Below are 17,631 nucleotides of genomic sequence, written 5' to 3' on the forward strand. Positions count from 1 at the left end.
TATCCAACTATTAACCATGTTATGTGCTTATGTGTCATGGCACTGATGGAACTATTAAATATATGTTTGCAAGCAACTGCTTCCAATCCTTTTTGATTTTGGTAAGAGCATTTACAACATCGCAATCCTTTTCAAAATTTGTATTTCAATACATAGATATACAGTATATAACACAATGAAGTTCATTTGCAGTTAAAGAAAAAACATGTCGACATTTACATCACAATCCTTTTCAAAATGTGTGTTTCAGTACATAGGAGATATACAGTATATGACAAGTTAATTTGCAGTTAAAGAAAAAAATGTCAAAGGTTCACCTTCCACATTTACCTTAACACTATTTACACATAAAATTCTGCCTTATGTTTTATAACTTAAGACATCCATGTAGATGTTATAATAGAAATGATCAAGCTTCTGTCGCATTGAGTGGATAATCTCCTCATCCCTAAAGATTCTCTCAACTGTGAAGTCAGTGCGGGTATCTGTAATGAAGTCACACCACTGAAGTCCGCTTAAGGCGAGTTGGCCTTGAACCTGATAGTAGTATTTGTGGCTCTTCTTAAGGCAGGCCTGGCCTTTAACTGTGATCAGGTGTTTAACTTGGGTAACATTTTCAACATCGCAACTCTTAACCTCAGCAAGACCAAATGGTGGTGCTTCTGTTGGGCAGAAGACTTTAGCATCCGGGCTGGCTGCAAGGTGAGGTGAATCAGGGTGGATGATGACCCCGCATTGTTTCAGAGAGACATCACAAAAATCAGAATATTGCCTCAGTATCTCAGGTTCCAGATCCAACCCTCTTCTCATAGCAGCTGTCTGAGGAGTTCCTCTCAGAATGCGGGTTGCCAAAGCCTTGGCAGACAACTCCCCACGAACATGGCATATTTCCACGGAATCTGCTGGCTGTCAGTCGGGGTTTGCGTACCTGGCTCCACAGCTGGCATTCTGACTGCATTCTTGTTTCTGCTTCAATAGCAGCAGACATCTCCTCTGACACAAGCAGGCTGTCCAAATGACATTGTTGTATGTAGTTGGGCTCAAAATCAATGGGAAATTTAAAGTTGTAACCTTCAATAGGTAACTGAGGAAACTCACTGGCACCAGGGTGTTTAATAATATCTCTACTTAATTCTAGAGGGCACTGGTAAGAAAGCACAGACCCAAATGGCACAGGGCCAAATTTAGAGTCCACCAAATTAAGGCCCTCAAGCCCGTGCAGCAATTTGCAAATCCCTGGTTGTGGACGGATGTCTTTCAGTTTCTCAGCACTGGCCATGACGTGAGGATCCGGAATAGGCCCTGGCATGAAAGTGAGATATGTCAAGTTTAGATTTCATTAAATGCCACCTTATCTTTTCACTAAAAAAGACAACCACACTCATCCAGTCTCGTACATGCTTCTAATACAAATAAAAAAATATCCACTGAAAGTCTATATAAAAAGTAACAAATAATAATCACTTTTATGTTTGTATTATTTTAGAAATGCACTAAAGTCTTTGTGCTCTAGTACAGGCGGGGGCTCATTCAGACTCACCATCATAGGCTCGGTACAGTGTGCACTTCACACCAGCTCTGACACTTGTTTTTTTCTTAGCCGCTGGTTTACACACCGCCATATCATTGGTGGCCTCTGGTACAATTCCCTGTGATATAATAATGATGAACAATACATTGTCAAAAGTCAATACAAACTGCAAAGTTCTGCATCAGTGTAACAAATAATGTCTGACCTGTGTCCTAGGCCGGTGCCAGGTCTGCAGTGCGCTGGTGCATGACAGAGGCAATGGCACTGTCTTAAAGCCCATGGTAACATAGTGAGCACTTTGAAAAAGAAGTGCTACTATGTGATTACATAGTGCTTTCCCAGCAGAGCAGGAACATGACATGTGATTGAGTACCACAGGAACCTCTGCAGAGTCTAGTGTAACCTGTTCATAGAGACATAACAATTAGTGCTGTACTTACAAAACATTTTTTTCTGCGTTTCATTATAAACTACTGTACACAATTTTCAAAACCCAATTTCTTTTTTTTAATTAAGAAAAATTGGCTGTTCTGAAACCTTTGACAAGTAGTGCCAACACTTATCGAAAATTTGAACATTTTGAGTTATCACAGAATCTTTCCCAGTCTTTATTGCCGTCAACAACCCACATCGGTTTGTAAGAATTTCGTTGTGTATTAAGTTTAATGATACAAAATCAGAGCTCAGACTGAGAAACAAACTGATCCACAGTGGAACTTTGTGGAATCATTCTTATTAAATCTGCAACCGCAGCAAAACACAACAAAAAGAAAACTTATCTATCTTAACCTATCTTATCATAATGTTAGAGAACTGTTTATCTGAGAAACCTGAAGCCGATGAGCCTCCTCATTTTTCTTCATGGACCTGTAACATCGCCCTCTCACTGTCACCTCACCGTTAACTACACTTGAGACTGTTTCAATACAGTGATTGGGAGAAAGGGCGCAGCATTAGCCATTAATACATTACTGACTCTTATTTTACGGTCGATACAAACAGCAGTAATATTAAAAAGAGGCTGCAAAACAGAAACTTCGTCAGCTCATAACCTTCGCTAGCATAGGGCTAATTTAAGCTAAATAAAGATAAACACGTACCTTCATAATCAAACAGGTAACCTTCAACGAAGAACTTGTAGCCTTTATCAAGCTTCGATCTTGAAGTAAGGGACCACTTGTCAGCAAGTCGTTCTACGTCGTTAAGTCGTATTGGTGGCAGATGTGAAAGGGACTGGGTGAACTCCATAATGATGTGCTACTAGCTAAGCGTTCCTAAGCGACACCGGATGTAAACATAACCTGCATCGCGGCAGAACGGAAGTTGTCTGACGTCACGTGAAAAGGGCCTATTGTACAGTAGGCTACCTTACAATAAAGGAAAAGTTTCCCTTTTTACAACCTAATCTCTATTTTTTTTGAAAAATCTAAATGGCATGTTACAGAAGGGTCCAGACATCCTTTTTTGTGATTTCACAAAAATCTTACCCCAAACAGCAAATCACTTCCTCATCCTCATTGTGTTATATATGGGCCCTGAAAAAAACATGAACAAAACACCCTAAAACGTCATTTTAGGAACGGCAAAGCTCTCAGTATAGTTACGCGGGTCTTTAGATGTTGTACACATGAAGTTGTGTCATTCCAAACTTTATCCGTAATGTTATATTTATTCCCTTTTGCGCAACTCAAGCGGTTCCATTTTCCATGTAGCCTGCTGCTACAGGTAACTGCCAAAATAATGGAAACACCAACATATAGTGTCCTTATAGGGCATTGGGACACCACAAGCAGCCAGAACAGCTTCAATGCGCCTTGGCGTATATTCTACAAGTGTCTGGAACTTCCTGTGTGGAAGCATCCCATGCATTCAATATACTTTGTATCCCTCATTTACTTTAGTGTTTCCTTTATTTTGGCAGTTACCTGTAAAATGGACAGAGGTATCTCTGGAGTCACAACAAAATGGAATATAATGTTGCAGATAAAGTTCGGTATGACACAATTTCATGTGTACAACATATAAAGACCTGCATCCCTATACTGAGAGCTTTGCTGTTTCTAAAAGGATGTATTTTGGTGTTTTTGGAGCATTTGTTCATGTTTTTTCAGGGCCCACATACCACACGAGGATGAGGAAGTGATTTGCTGTTTGGAGTATATTTCTCTAAAACGTGAAATCACAAAATATTTGTCTGGACCCTTCTATAACAAACTATTTACGTAAAAAATAGAGATTTGGTTGTAAAAAATAACTTCTCCTTTAAGGACTGTACTCATTATTTACTCATTATTTCAATCACATCTGGGACATTGTGCAATATGGATGCTCATTGTTCACCATAATCCAATAAAAACTCAAAACAGTATTAAGACACATTTTATTATATCTGACTGTGCCACAGTAAAATAATATATAATAGGCCTATATTTAAGCAATAAGGCCCAAGGGGATGTGGTATATTGGCCATATACCACAAACCCCAGAGGTCTCCCCGAGTGGCGCAGTGGTCTAAGGCACTGCATCGCAGTGCTAGCTGTGCCACTAGAGATCCTGCGACCAGGAGACCCATGGGGCGGCGCACAATTCGTCCAGGGTAGGGGAAGGAATGGCCGGCTGGGATGTGGCTCTGTTGTGGGTTCGATTCCCATGGGGGGCCAGTATAAAAAATAATGTATGCACTCACTAACTGTAAGTCGCTCTGGATAAGAGCGTCTGCTAAATGACTAAAATGTAAAATGTGCCTAATTGCATTTATAAACTGGATACCCACATAAGTAGAACAGTAAACAAGTATTTCTGCATCATATTGTCTGATATACACACAGCTGAAATGCTGTTTCAGCCAATCAGGACCCAAACTACCCGCTTTATAATGCATTCTAAATCCCTGCATTCTCATTTGACAGTTTTGGTCCACTTATTTCCTCTGCAAACAAAAACTGATGACCTGTAAATAGTAACATGTATAGGCTACTGCATGCAGCAGTTCAGTCAGTAAGTGTAAGTAATCTAATAACATCTGAAATATTGAAGTGGCTACAGTCCATACCAATACATAAAAATATAATACTTTAGTATTTCAATATGTAACACTTTTATCTTCCTTATTTATGTGCTTTTGGGGCATTACAGCAGACTGAGCAAACACAGTTAATATGCATCCATCCTATGTAACATCCATTCACAAGAATTGGGGCAGGAGAGAGGACGCGAGGAGTATGCAATTGAGATTCTCCCTATGTCTCTTCCTCCTCCTTCTCTGCCTTGTGCTGGTCATTCACCATTCTCTTGTCCTGTTCCTCCTCTTCTCCGCTTCTGCTGAACTGTCGACGGGTGAGTCTTTCTGGATCGTGTGAAGCCATATCACTGAAGTCACGGAAGATGTCTTGAAATGTCTCATCGTCACCTGGAAAGGAACACACAAGCAGTTCAGCAAAATGTAGTGTTTGGACTAAGGGTTGTGTTTAGTAGGCACGACATGGAAGAAAACAAGCGGAACTATCTGTACTTGTTCAATGAGAACAAGCCGTTTTAGTCTTCGTTACAAAACGTTTTGCTATGGTGAGCCCTAATGAATACGACCCAGCACAGCAAAACAGCATTCTAGGAGTGTTCATGTTCAGCACGGACAGAGAAGTCTGGCTGATACCAAAACTCGAAGTCCTCCTGACGTCATAGTCTAGGGAGGCTGCTGGATGCTGTGAGCACGATGCGTCAATAATGAAGGGGGCTGTGCTTTTACTGGTTTGTTCTCCTCTTCGTCTTTCTCTCTCAAACACACTCATGGACAGCCACACAGCCCCGGAGCACCGCCCTCTTCCTTTGCAGCTGTTAGGTTTTCAAATCCAAAACAATGAGAGGTCTCAACGTTTGAGATAACCAATCAAAGCGTGCTCTATTTCTGAGCAAATATTGCACCAACTAACTAACTGTAAGTCGCTCTGGATAACAGCGTCTGCTAAATGACTAAAATGTAAATATAAGAAAATCAGTCAATTGAAATAAATTCATTAGGCCCTAATCTATGGATTTCACATGACTGGGCAGGGGTGCAGCCATGAGTGGGCCTGGGAGGGCATAAGCCCAACCACTGGGGAGCCAGGCCCAGCCAATCAGAATGAGTTTTTTCCCCACAAAAAGGGCTTTATTTATTTTTGTTCAGTGTACATTTGCTGTACTTTTCGCCACATTTGTTGATAACAAAATCTGAAAATACTCTGGATACATTCAGTAACATGATAAGAATATTACTGGAAAATGTGGTGTAGGTGCAACATAAGACAAAACAATTCCAAGGGTTTGGGTAAGACGACTAACTGGTGTCTCCAAGTGGCCACAGTTTCTAAGTAATTTCAATGCACTTTTATGTCTCAAAGAAGAGTCTTCAACTATAAGGTCATTTTTTGAGCTCTCCTAGCAGTGCTATTGACGAACTAGAGCAAGCACACTTGTAGTTGTTTTGTTTGGAACACAGCCCTGCATCCCCACCAACACACAATTACAGTTGTTGTTTACGCAATCCAAAAAACGGTCCATTATAAATGGCAATCTGGGTCAGGTGGGCATAATTTGAAAGCTTGTTCTATTGCCAACATGACTAGCTAAGTTATAAAATACAATCTTATAAAGGAGTTATAAAGGAGTCATGCGTGCATTCAGGTGCATGTTCCGCAGCAAATGTTCTTCACAACAAACAAACATAGGCTCATTTTGTTCAGAACAACCTAGGGTATGAAGCCATATCATCTTATAACTGTACATCGAACATAGTGATCATAAACACTGACACTGTATATGACATGAGTTTTATGATATGGAAATGTGAAGTGCACATTTGGATTCACAGGTGTTTGGCTTGCTTGTATGACATCAAAGTGGTATTTATTATAATCCTCAACATCTCATCTTTCAAAATACACTGCTCAAAAAAATTAAGGGAACACTAAAAGAACACATCCTAGTGTAACGATCCCGGCAGTCTGAGTCGGGTCCTGTCTGTGGACTAGTTGTTATGTTCGTGATCTCCAGTTTCCCGAGGGTTCTGGAACGCTCCGGGGAGCTCTCTTGATTTCCGCACCTGCATCCCATCAGCAATCTGCACACCTGGTCCTGATCATCACCCTTCTTAGGCTCTGGCCTAACATCCATTCCCGGCCGGATCGTTAGCCATGAACAGTAGGTTTACCAGAGTATCAGTCTTAGAGCCTAGCGTTAGTTTTGTTGTTTTTGCACCTTGTTGGTTTGTTGCTTACTTACCCCGTTTTGTTCCATCTGCAGTCACCCGTCCGGAACCTTCATCCAACCTCTGCCTGGTGGTCGGCGGCTGCCGACCCAGGATGGGATCAACCACTGCACCCCCAACAACTAATCAACGCCGCCCGCTCTGTTCCCTGGATTATTCAGCATCACTCTTGAACTTGTAAATAAACACTCACCTTCGTTTCAACTTACCTTGTCCTGGTCTGCTTCTGGGTTCTGGCTTAGCAACTCGTGACAGAACGATCCGGCCCGTAATGAACCCAGCGGACCTGGACTCTGTTCGCCATGCCATTACCCAGCAGGAGAAGATGTTGGGCCATCATAGCACGGTACTACAGGAGATCGCGTTGTCAGTTCGGAACCTTTCTACCGGTCTGACGGAGGTCCAGAACCAACGCAAGTGTCCGGTGGAAGATCCACTACCGGTTTCACCCATCTCGCCTGCCGCTTCTGAAGCTGTGTCCTTCCGTGAGCCCAAGGTTCCGACACCGGATAAATATGAGGGGGAGCTGGGAAGATGCCGTTCCTTCCTTATGCAGTGTGGATTAGTGTTCGATCTACAGCCCTACTCTTATGCCACAGACAAGGCTAGGATAGCCTTTGTGATTGAGTTGCTGCGTGGTCGAGCGCTGGAGTGGGCTTCAGCCGTTTGGGAACGACAGGATCCCTGCATGGCTTCATACCAGGGGTTCACGGCCGAGATGAGGAAGCTCTTCGACCATTCCGTCCGAGGGAGGGACGCAGCTAGGCGCCTGTTTTCGCTTCGCCAAGGAACTGCGCAGCGTGGCCGACTTCGTGATCGAGTTCAAGACGTTGGCTGTGGAGAGTGGGTGGAATGAGGAGGCTCTGCAAGCGGCCTTTACCAGGGTCTGTCGGAGCAGCTCAAGGATGAGTTGATCTCCTATCCGGAGTCTAGTGACCTGGACAGCTTGGTAGCCTTGTCTATTCGGGTGGATAATCGAGTCCGAGAGCGAAGGAGGGAGAAGCAATGGGCTCCGTCCAACCGATCAGCTTCTCAGGTTCCAGTCGGGTCGTCAAACTGCGCGGCTCGCTAAAGTGGGGAGGACTTTTAGCGAGCCGGTTTCGACTCTCTCAATACCTCTGTCAGACCCGTTTCCGGCTACCCTTATGAACAGGAATCAGAGCTTAGCGATTAACGCTTTATCGATTCAGGTGCCGATGGAAGCTTTCTAGATGCCGAGTTGGTGGAACAGCTGGGGCTTTCCAAGGAGCAATTGCCGGAAGCCATTGAAGCTACCACTCTGGACGGCAGTAGTCTGGCACGTATCACGATGAGGACTGAACCGGTTAAGATGCGGTTGTCGGGGAATCATTCTGAGATGATTTCATTCTTCATTCTGCCGTCTTCCCAGGTTCCTCTGGTCCTTGGATACCCCTGGCTGAAGGAACACAATCCCACGTTCGATTGGGTGACGGGCAAGGTAACGAGTTGGAGCCTTGATTGTCATGCTAACTGTCTCAAGACTGCCTGCCCCCATTCGGTTCCCAGTCAGGTGATTGAGGCTAAACCCCCAGATTTGTCCCTGGTTCCCGAGACATATCGCGATTTGGGGGAAGTTTTCAGTAAGCAGAAGGCTCTGTCACTCCCTCCCCACCGACCATATGATTGTGCCATCAACCTGTTCCCTGGAGCTGTCTACCCCAAGGGAAGGTTATACAGTATCTCCCGACCTGAACGTGAGGCTTTGGAGACCTACATCAAGGAGTCCCTAGCTGCTGGTCTCGTTCGTCCCTCGTCATCACCCCCTGGGGGCAGGATTCTTCTTTGTGGGTAAGAAGGATGGCTCTCTTCGACCGTGTATTGATTATCGGGGGTTGAATGACATCACGGTCAAGAACAAGTATCCCCTGCCCTTGATGAGTTCTGCCTTCGACTCCTTACAGGGTGCTACGGTGTTCACCAAGCTAGACCTACGCAATGCGTATCACATGGTCCGGATCAGAGAGGGGGACGAGTGGTTGACGGGTTTCAATACACCGATGGGTCACTTCGAGTATCAGGTGATGCCGTTTGGACTGACCAATGCTCCAGCGGTATTCCAGAGTATGGTGAACGACGTCCCTGAGAGATATGATCGGTCTCTTTGTGTTTGTTTACCTGGATGACATTCTGATCTTCTCGAAGGAACCTTCCGACCACGTCCAGCATGTCCGGCAGGTTCTGCAGCGATTGTTGGAGAATCGCCTGTTCGTGAAGGCCGAGAAGTGCGAGTTTCACGCCCACACGACATCCTTTCTCGGGTACATCATCTCCAGGGGAGAGATTAGGATGGACCAGGAGAAGGTTAGAGCGGTTCTGGAATGGGCCCAGCCCGGTACGAGATTGCAGCTCCAGAGATTTTTGGGGTTTGCGAATTTCTACCGCAGATTCATCCGGGATTACAGCCGTGTGGCCGCTCCGTTAACTGCCTTGACTTCCAGTATCAGGACCTTCAAGTGGAATCGGAGGCGGATCGAGCGTTTCTGGATTTGAAGAGGCGATTCACCAACGCACCGATTCTCTCTCAACCGGACACGGCCCGTCAGTTCGTCGTTGAAGTGGACGCGTCTGATGTGGGAGTTGGCGCCATCCTGTCGCAGCGATGCTCCACGGACAGTAAACTCCATCCCTGCGCCTACTACCTCGTCGCCTTTCGCCTGCGGAGAGGAATTACGATGTGGGTAACCGGGAGCTTCTCGCGGTGAAACTTGCCTTGGAGGAGTGGCGCCACTGGTTGGAGGGCGGAGCAACCGTTTATTGTCTGGACTGACCACAAGAATCTTGCTTACGTGCAATCGCTAAACGTCTCAACTCCCGTCAGGCCAGGTGGGCGTTGTTTTTCGGGACGATTCAAGTTTTCCCTGACGTTCCGACCTGGATCTAAGAACGGCAAGGCGGACGCCTTGTCCCGGATGTTCTCCAAGACGGAGGAGAGTGGGTCCAAGACCGAGACAATTCTCCCCCGGAACTGCGTCGTGGGAGCAGTTATGTGGAAGATTGAGGAGGAGGTGCTGGCGGCCCTTCGGACTCAGCCCGGTCCCGGTAACGGTCCACCCGGTCGGTTGTTTGTGCCTGAGTCGGTTCGTCCTGCTGTCCTCAAATGGTCCCACGCCAGCAAGATGGCTTGTCACCCTGGCGTGGCTCGGACAATGGCGTTTCTTCGCAGACGTTTTTGGTGGCCTGCCATGGCCGAGGATACTCGGGGTTATGTTGCTGCCTGTCCAGTGTGTGCGCAGAATAAGAGTACCAATCGGCCCAGCTCTGGACTACTTCACCCCCTTCCTATTCCCCGCGACCATGGTCGCATCTGGCCCTGGACTTTGTCACTGGGTTGCCCGCTTCTGAGGGGAACACGGTCGTTCTGACTATCGTGGACAGATTCAGCAAGTTCGCCCACTTTGTGCCTATTGCCAAGCTTCCCTCTGCCTCGGAGACGTCCGAGATCCTGGTTAGGGAGGTTTTCAGGGTCCACGGGTTGCCCAGTGATATCGTTTCCGACCGTGGCCCTCAGTTTACCTCTGCTGTCTGGAAGTCCTTCTGTTTGGCCATTGGAGCTACAGTCAGTCTCACATCTGGTTTTCACCCCCAATCTAATGGTCAGGCGGAGAGAGCCAACCAGAAGATGGAATCCACGCTACGCTGTCTGGCCTCTTCCAACCCCACCTCCTGGGTCTCTCAGTTGCCTTGGGTTGAGTATGCCCACAATACTCTCCCTACATCTGCCACTGGGATGTCTCCCTTCCAGTGCCTGTATGGCTACCAACCTCCCTTGTTCCCTTCTCAGGAGAAGGAGCTCTCAGTGCCTTCTGTTCAGGTCCATATTAATCGTTGCCACCGGACCTGGCATCGGGCCAGAAAGCACTCCTTAGAGTTTCGGACCGGTATCAGCTCCAGGCGAATCGTCGCCGGATCCCCGCTCCCACCTACACCATCGGAGATAGGGTCTGGTTGGCCACACGGGATCTTCCTTTACGGACTGAGTCTAGGAAGTTGTTGCCGAAGTTCATTGGTCCGTTTGTGGTGGAGAAGGTGATCAATCCGGTGGCAGTTCGACTCAAACTCCCGAGGACGCTCAGAGTCCATCCCACCTTTCATGTCTCCTGCCTCAAGCCTGTTTTCCTCAGTCCTCTGTTGCCTCCTCCGCCTCCTCCTCCTCCTCCTCGGATGATCGGAGGTGGTCCTGCCTACACGGTGCGTCGCATCATGGATTCCAGACGGCGGGGCCGGGGTTTCCAGTATCTCGTGGACTGGGAGGGGTATGGTCCTGAAGAGAGGAGTTGGATTCCGCGGCGACAGGTCCTAGATGCTGACCTCATCAGTGACTTCTACCGCCTCCATCCTGGCGCTCCGGGAGTCCGCCCGGTGGCGTTCGTCGGAGGGGGGGTACTGTAACGATCCCGGCAGTCTGAGTCGGGTCCTGTCTGTGGACTAGTTGTTATGTTCGTGATCTCCAGTTTCCCGAGGGGTTCTGGAACGCTCCGGGGAGTCTCTTGATTTCCGCACCTGCATCCCATCAGCAATCTGCACACCTGGTCCTGATCATCACCCTTCTTAGGCTCTGGCCTAACATCCATTCCCGGCCGGATCGGTAGCCATGAACAGTAGGTTTACCAGAGTATCAGTCTTAGAGCCTAGCGTTAGTTTTGTTGTTTTTGCACCTTGTTGGTTTGTTGCTTACTTACCCCGCTTTGTTCCATCTGCAGTCACCCGTCCGGAACCTTCATCCAACCTCTGCCTGGTGGTCGGCGGCTGCCGACTCCAGGATGGGATCAACCACTGCACCCCCAACAACTAATCAACGCCGCCCGCTCTGTTCCCTGGATTATTCAGCATCACTCTTGAACTTGTAAATAAACACTCACCTTCGTTTCAACTTACCTTGTCCTGGTCTGCTTCTGGGTTCTGGCTTAGCAACTCGTGACACCTAGATCTGAATGAATGAAATAATCTTATTAAATACTTTTTTCTTTACATAGTTGAATGTGCTGACAACAAAATCACACAAAAATTATCAATGGAAATCAAATGTATCAACCCATGGAGGTCTGGATTTGGAGTCACCCTCAAAATTAAAGTGGAAAACCACACTACAGGCTGATCCAACTTTGATGTAATGTCCTTAAAACAAGTCAAAATTAGGCTCAGCAGTGTGTGTGGCCTCCACGTGCCTGTATGACCTCCCTACAACGCCTGGGCATGCTCCTGATGAGGTGGCGGATGGTCTCCTGAGGGATCTCCTCCCAGATCTGGACTAAAGCATCCGCCAACTCCTGGACAGTCTGTGGTGCAACGTGGCGTTGGTGGATGGAGCGAGACATGATGTCCCAGATGTGCTCAATTGGATTCAGGTCTGGGGAATGGGCGGGCCAGTCCATAGCCTATGTATGTGGTCCTCTGTAGCTCAATTGGTAGAGCACGCCGCTTGTAACGCCAGGGTAGTGGGTTCGATCCCCGGGACCACCCATATGTAAAAATTTATGCACACATGACTGTAAGTCGCTTTGGATAAAAGCGTCTGCTAAATGGCATATTATATTATTATTATTATTATAGCATCAATGCCTTCCTCTTGCAGGAACTTCTGACACCTCCAGCCACATGAGGTCTAGCATTGTCTTGCATTAGGAGGAACCCAGGGCCAACCGCACCAGCATATGGTCTCACAAGGGGTCTGAGGATCTCATCTCAGTACCTAATGGCAGTCAGGCTACCTCTGGCGAGCACATGGAGGGCTGTGCGGCCCCCAAAGAAATGCCACCCCACACCATGACTGACCCACCGCCAAACCGGTCATGCTGGAGGATGTTGCAGGCAGCAGAAACGTTCTCCACGGCGTCTCCAGACTCTGTCACGTCTGTCACATGTGCTCAGTGTGAACCTGCTTTCATCTGTGAAGAGACAGGGCGCCAGTGGCGAATTTGCCAATCTTGGTGTTCTCTGGCAAATGCCAAACGCCCTGCACGGTGTTGGGCTGTAAGCACAACCCCCCACCTGTGGACGTCGGGCCCTCATACCACCCTCATGGAGTCTGTTTCTGACCATTTGAGCAGACACATGCACATTTGTGGCCTGCTGGAGGTCATTTTGCAGGGCTCTGGCAGTGCTCCTCCTGCTCCTCCTTGCACAAAGGCGGAGGTAGCAGTCCTGCTGCTGGGTTGTTGCCCTCCTACGGCCTCCTCCACGTCTCCTGATGTACTGGCCTGTCTCCTGGTAGCGCCTCCATGCTCTGGACACTACGCTGACAGACACAGCAAACCTTCTTGCCACAGCTCGCATTGATGTGCCATCCTGGATGACCTGCACTACCTGAGCCACTTGTGTGGGTTGTAGACTCCGTCTCATGTTACCACTAGAGTGAAAGCACCGTCAGCATTCAAAAGTGACCAAAACATCAGCCAGGAAGCATAGGAACTGAGAAGTGGTCTGTGGTCACCACCTGCAAAACCAGTCCTTTATTGGGGGTGTCTTGCTAATTGCCTATAATTTCCACCTGTTGTCTATACCATTTGCACATCAGCATGTGAAATGTATTGTCAATCAGTGTTGCTTCCTAAGTGGACAGTTTGATTTCACAGAAGTGTGATTGACTTGGAGTTACATTGTGTTGTTTAAGTGTTCCCTTTATTTTTTTGAGCAGTGTACATTGAGTCCTTGTAATTTACAGCATTTCCTCCATTCAGACAACAAAACGTTTGCAAAAGTTGCCCAATTAGCGGGAGGGATGGGGGCAACTTCTTGTCACGTGCGGTGCTCAAGTTCAGAAAAGCTGTCAGTCAAAACCCATACAGAGCTGTGAAGCGGAGACCCTGAGCTCTGACGTAATGTATAGCATGTTACTGTACAGCCACTGCGTTCCAATTCAGGTGCTTATCAGTGCCCAAATCTGCCATTTTCAACCCGTATACAGGTATGAGTGTAAAGGGCTACAGGTGAGAAACAAATAAAGGTATCATCATTTTATTAAACATCAACATAGTGAATGTTACCCATAGATCCAAAGAATCCCTCTGAGTCTCTCATCTCTTCATTCATGCGAGCCATTCGTAGTCTGGAAGACAGTCCCCAAAAAATACAGGGCATTAACAAACTACCACAATGCTTCCACTTTTCCTGCATTTCATAGAGTGGATTTACTTACAGGGTCACAATATCGGCATGTGCTGTCTCTATGGCAATGGCGAGTGGGTCCTGCCCCCTCTCGTCAACTGCATACTGATTGGCTCCCTTCTTTAGAAGTAGACACACTTGCCTGTGAGACACATGAGGCACACATGTTATTCATTTGCACCCACCAAACTGATTTTAACCAATCATAGACTTTGATTTACTATACCCTAAGACAGCAGTGGTTCTCAAAGTGGTACTGCAGGGAGTCAGCGACCAGATAAAAAATAAAAAATACAGAATAAGAAAAGGGGCCAGATACTTGGTTAGTCCGACCATGCATTGCTGTCACGATCGTTTACTGATGAGACGGACCAAGGCGCAGCGTGATAAGCGTACATATTTTATTTGTACTTAACACACAAACAAAACAACAAACAAACGAAACGTGAAGTCCTAGGTTACACAACACAAACCTTTACGGAACAAGATCCCACACCGACTGGTGCCAAACAGGCTGCCTAAGTATGGTCCCCTATCAGAGACAACGAGCTACAGCTGCCTCTGATTGGGAACCACCCTGGCCAACATAGATCCACATGATCTAGAAAACACAACATAGAAAATATAACATAGAAACTCCACACCCTGGCTCAACATTTAAGAGTCCCCAGAGCCAGGGCGTGACAATTGCAGAAATCATAGTAAAACTCCTTGCATGCTTTTTTTATTGAATTCTCAAGTAGGAGTTGTGTTTTCCGATTATAAATTTGCTATCACAAAAGCGGTCCCCGGCCCCAAAAACTTAGAGAAGCCCTGGCCTAAGACCTGGAAGGACTTCTTCTATTGCTATATGTAGACCAAGGACTTTACCCTGACCATAAACTCTGGGTCCTAGTTACGGCCACTGTTCCAATAGCATACCACTTAAAATGAAGCTACAGTTGAAGTCGGAAGTTTACATACACCTTAGCCAATTACATTTAAACTCAGTTTTTCACAATTCATGACATTTAATCCTAGTAAAATTCCCTGTCTTAGGTCAGTTAGGATCACCACCTTATTTTAAGAATGTGAAATGTCAGAATAATAGTAGAGAGAATGATTTATTTCAGCTTTTATTTATTTCATCACATTCCCAGTGGGTCAGAAGTTTACATACACTCAATTAGTATTTGGTAGCATTGTCTTTAAATTGTTTAACTTGGGTCAAACGTTTCAGGTAGCCTTCCACAAGCTTCCCACAATACGTTGGGTGAATTTTGGCCCATTCCTCCTGACAGAGCTGGTGTAACTGAGTCAGGTTTGTAGGCCTCCTTGCTAGCACACGGTTTTTCAGTTCTGCCCACAAATGCTCTATAGGATTGAGGTCAGGGCTTTGTGATGGCCACTCCAATACCTTGACTTTGTTGTCCTTAAGCCATTTTTCCACAACTTTGGAAGTATGCTTGGGGTCATTGTCCATTTGGAATACCCATTTGCAACCAAGCTTTAACTTCCTGACTGATGTCTTGAGATGTTGCTTCAATATAGCCACATAATTTTCCTTCCTCATAATGCCATCTATTTTGTGAAGTGCACCAGTCCCTCCTGCAGCAAAGCACCCCCACAGCATGATGCTGCCACCCCCGTGCTTCATGGTTGGGATGGTGTTCTTTGGCTTGCAAGCAACCCCCTTTTTCCTCCAAACATAACAATGGTCATTATGGCCAAACGGTTCTATTTTTGTTTCATCAGACCAGAGGACATTGCTCCAAAAAGTACGATCTTTGTCCCCATGTGCAGTTGCAAACCGTAGTCTGTCTTTTTTATGGTGGTTTTGGAGCAGTGGCTTCTTCCTTGCTGAGCGGCTTTTAAGGTTATGTCGATATAGGACTTGTTTTACTGTGGATATAGATACTTTTGTACCTGTTTCCTCCAGCATCTTCACAAGGTCCTTTGCTGTTGTTCTGAGATTGATTTGCACTTTTCGCACCAAAGTACGTTCATCTCTAGGAGACAGAACGCGCCTCCTTCCTGAGCGGTATGACGGCTACGTGGTCCCTTGGTGTTTATACTTGCGTACTATTGTTTGTACAGATTAACGTGGTACCTTCAGGCGTTTGTAAATTGCTCCCAAGGATGAACCAGACTTGTGGAGGTCTACAATTTTTTTCTGAGGTCTTGGCTGATTTCTTTTGATTTTCCCATGAGTAAAGAGGCACTCAGTTTGAAGGTAGGCCTTTAAATACATCCACAGGTACACCTCCAATTGACTCAAATTATCTCAATTAGCATATCAGAAGCTTCTAAAGCCATGACATCATTTTCTGGAATTTTCTACGCTGTTTAAAGGCACAGTCAACTTAGTGTATGTAAACTGCTGACCCACTGGAATTGTGATACAGTGAATTATAAGTGAAATAATCTGTACGTAAACAATTGTTGGAAACATTACTTGTGTCATGCACAAAGTAGATGTCCTAACCAACTTGCCAAAACTATAGTTTGTTAACAAGAAATTTGTGGAGTGGTTGAAAAACGAGTGTATGTAAACTTCCGACTTCAACTGTATCTCTATGTGTGTGACCCTCACCCTGTGTGGCCCCAGGTGGCTGCAGTGTGAAGGGCTCCTTGAACACGCTGGTCACAGTAGTTTAGATTGGCTCCATTCTGCAGTAGGAACTCACAGGCCGATAGGGAGCCCTGTAGACAGACAGAAAAGCATATACATGTAAGACACATGCACAACCCATGTTTACGGCCCTGAAGTAAAAAAAAATTAACATAAAACAAACTACCTAGTCAGGATAAACTTGGGGGCCTACTATGCTAAAGTATAAATAAAACACAATCTATGTCAAACTGAGACTCAGCGATATGACGTTGCCACGAGCAGCACTGAACATTTTGCAAATAAGCATGATGCAAGACGATGCACTCAGACAGAGTATCACAGAATATCTGCATATGTGCATGGGTGCACTTCAATAGCTTCAATGTGATAACTGCTGAACCGAAACAGCAGAGAAGTTAAGCCCTCAGATTGAATGTCCTTATATGTTGCGAAAAGCAGCTTGATATTGCTGATTACTTTGTGCATCGCTGACTACCTTTAAATCATGCCCACGGCGCTACTCACCCCAAAAGCTGAACCTATGAGAGCATTGCGTCCCTCCTCCTCAGCGTGGCTCCAGTTCACCTCTGCCCCCTGCGCCATGCTGATGCCCTGCATTCTCCCTCCCAATCTCTACAGTAACAATAATAGCGTCATTGAAAGACGAATGGACTGAGACTAAATGTAGGAGTAGGACTGATTAAATTCACACAAAGACAGACACACACACACAAACATCAAACCCCATGCGGAGGTGAGTAGTACGATAGGGACCTACGTGTTTCAGGCGAGCTGGCATCCTTTGCAAATCTTTTCTCCACATATTTCTCTTTAATCCATGTCTCTTTCTCTGGGCTGAGAGAGAGAGATAGAGAGAGAGATAGAGAGAATAAAAAGAGAGAGAGAGAGAGAGAGAGAATCATTGTTAAAGCAGGGGACTGTGCAGGGAGTCAAACTATTTTAATAGTTCTGTTTCAAATCGAACATTATAAAGCCCTACTAATGTCTATGTGAAGTCTTTTGAAACACACTCCAGTGTTCACTCTTAGAAAAAAAGAGTTACATGTGGAAAGGGTTCTACATGGAACCCAAAGGAGTTCTTCAAAGGGTTCTCCTATGGGGACAGCCGAAGAACCC

The 17,631-nt window shown here is 46.1% G+C and overlaps 1 protein-coding gene across 1 annotated transcript; it reads right to left on the reverse strand.

Annotated features, from left to right (window-relative positions):
• Nucleotides 1-4,231: 4,231 nt before the first annotated feature.
• Nucleotides 4,232-17,358, reverse strand: LOC123490805 (arf-GAP with coiled-coil, ANK repeat and PH domain-containing protein 2-like). The gene is made up of 6 exons (XM_045220673.1): nucleotides 17,273-17,358; nucleotides 17,020-17,127; nucleotides 16,474-16,583; nucleotides 13,933-14,043; nucleotides 13,781-13,842; nucleotides 4,232-4,940 (listed from the first exon to the last, which is right to left on the reverse strand). The coding sequence occupies exons 1-6, from the start codon at nucleotides 17,315-17,317 to the stop codon at nucleotides 4,771-4,773; spliced, it is 606 nt and encodes a 201-aa protein (XP_045076608.1). The 5' UTR covers nucleotides 17,318-17,358; the 3' UTR covers nucleotides 4,232-4,770.
• Between the last annotated feature and the right edge of the window lie 273 nt (nucleotides 17,359-17,631).

Source organism: Coregonus clupeaformis, unplaced genomic scaffold (assembly GCF_020615455.1).
Source record: "Coregonus clupeaformis isolate EN_2021a unplaced genomic scaffold, ASM2061545v1 scaf4894, whole genome shotgun sequence".
Classification (NCBI taxonomy): Eukaryota; Metazoa; Chordata; class Actinopteri; order Salmoniformes; family Salmonidae; genus Coregonus; species Coregonus clupeaformis.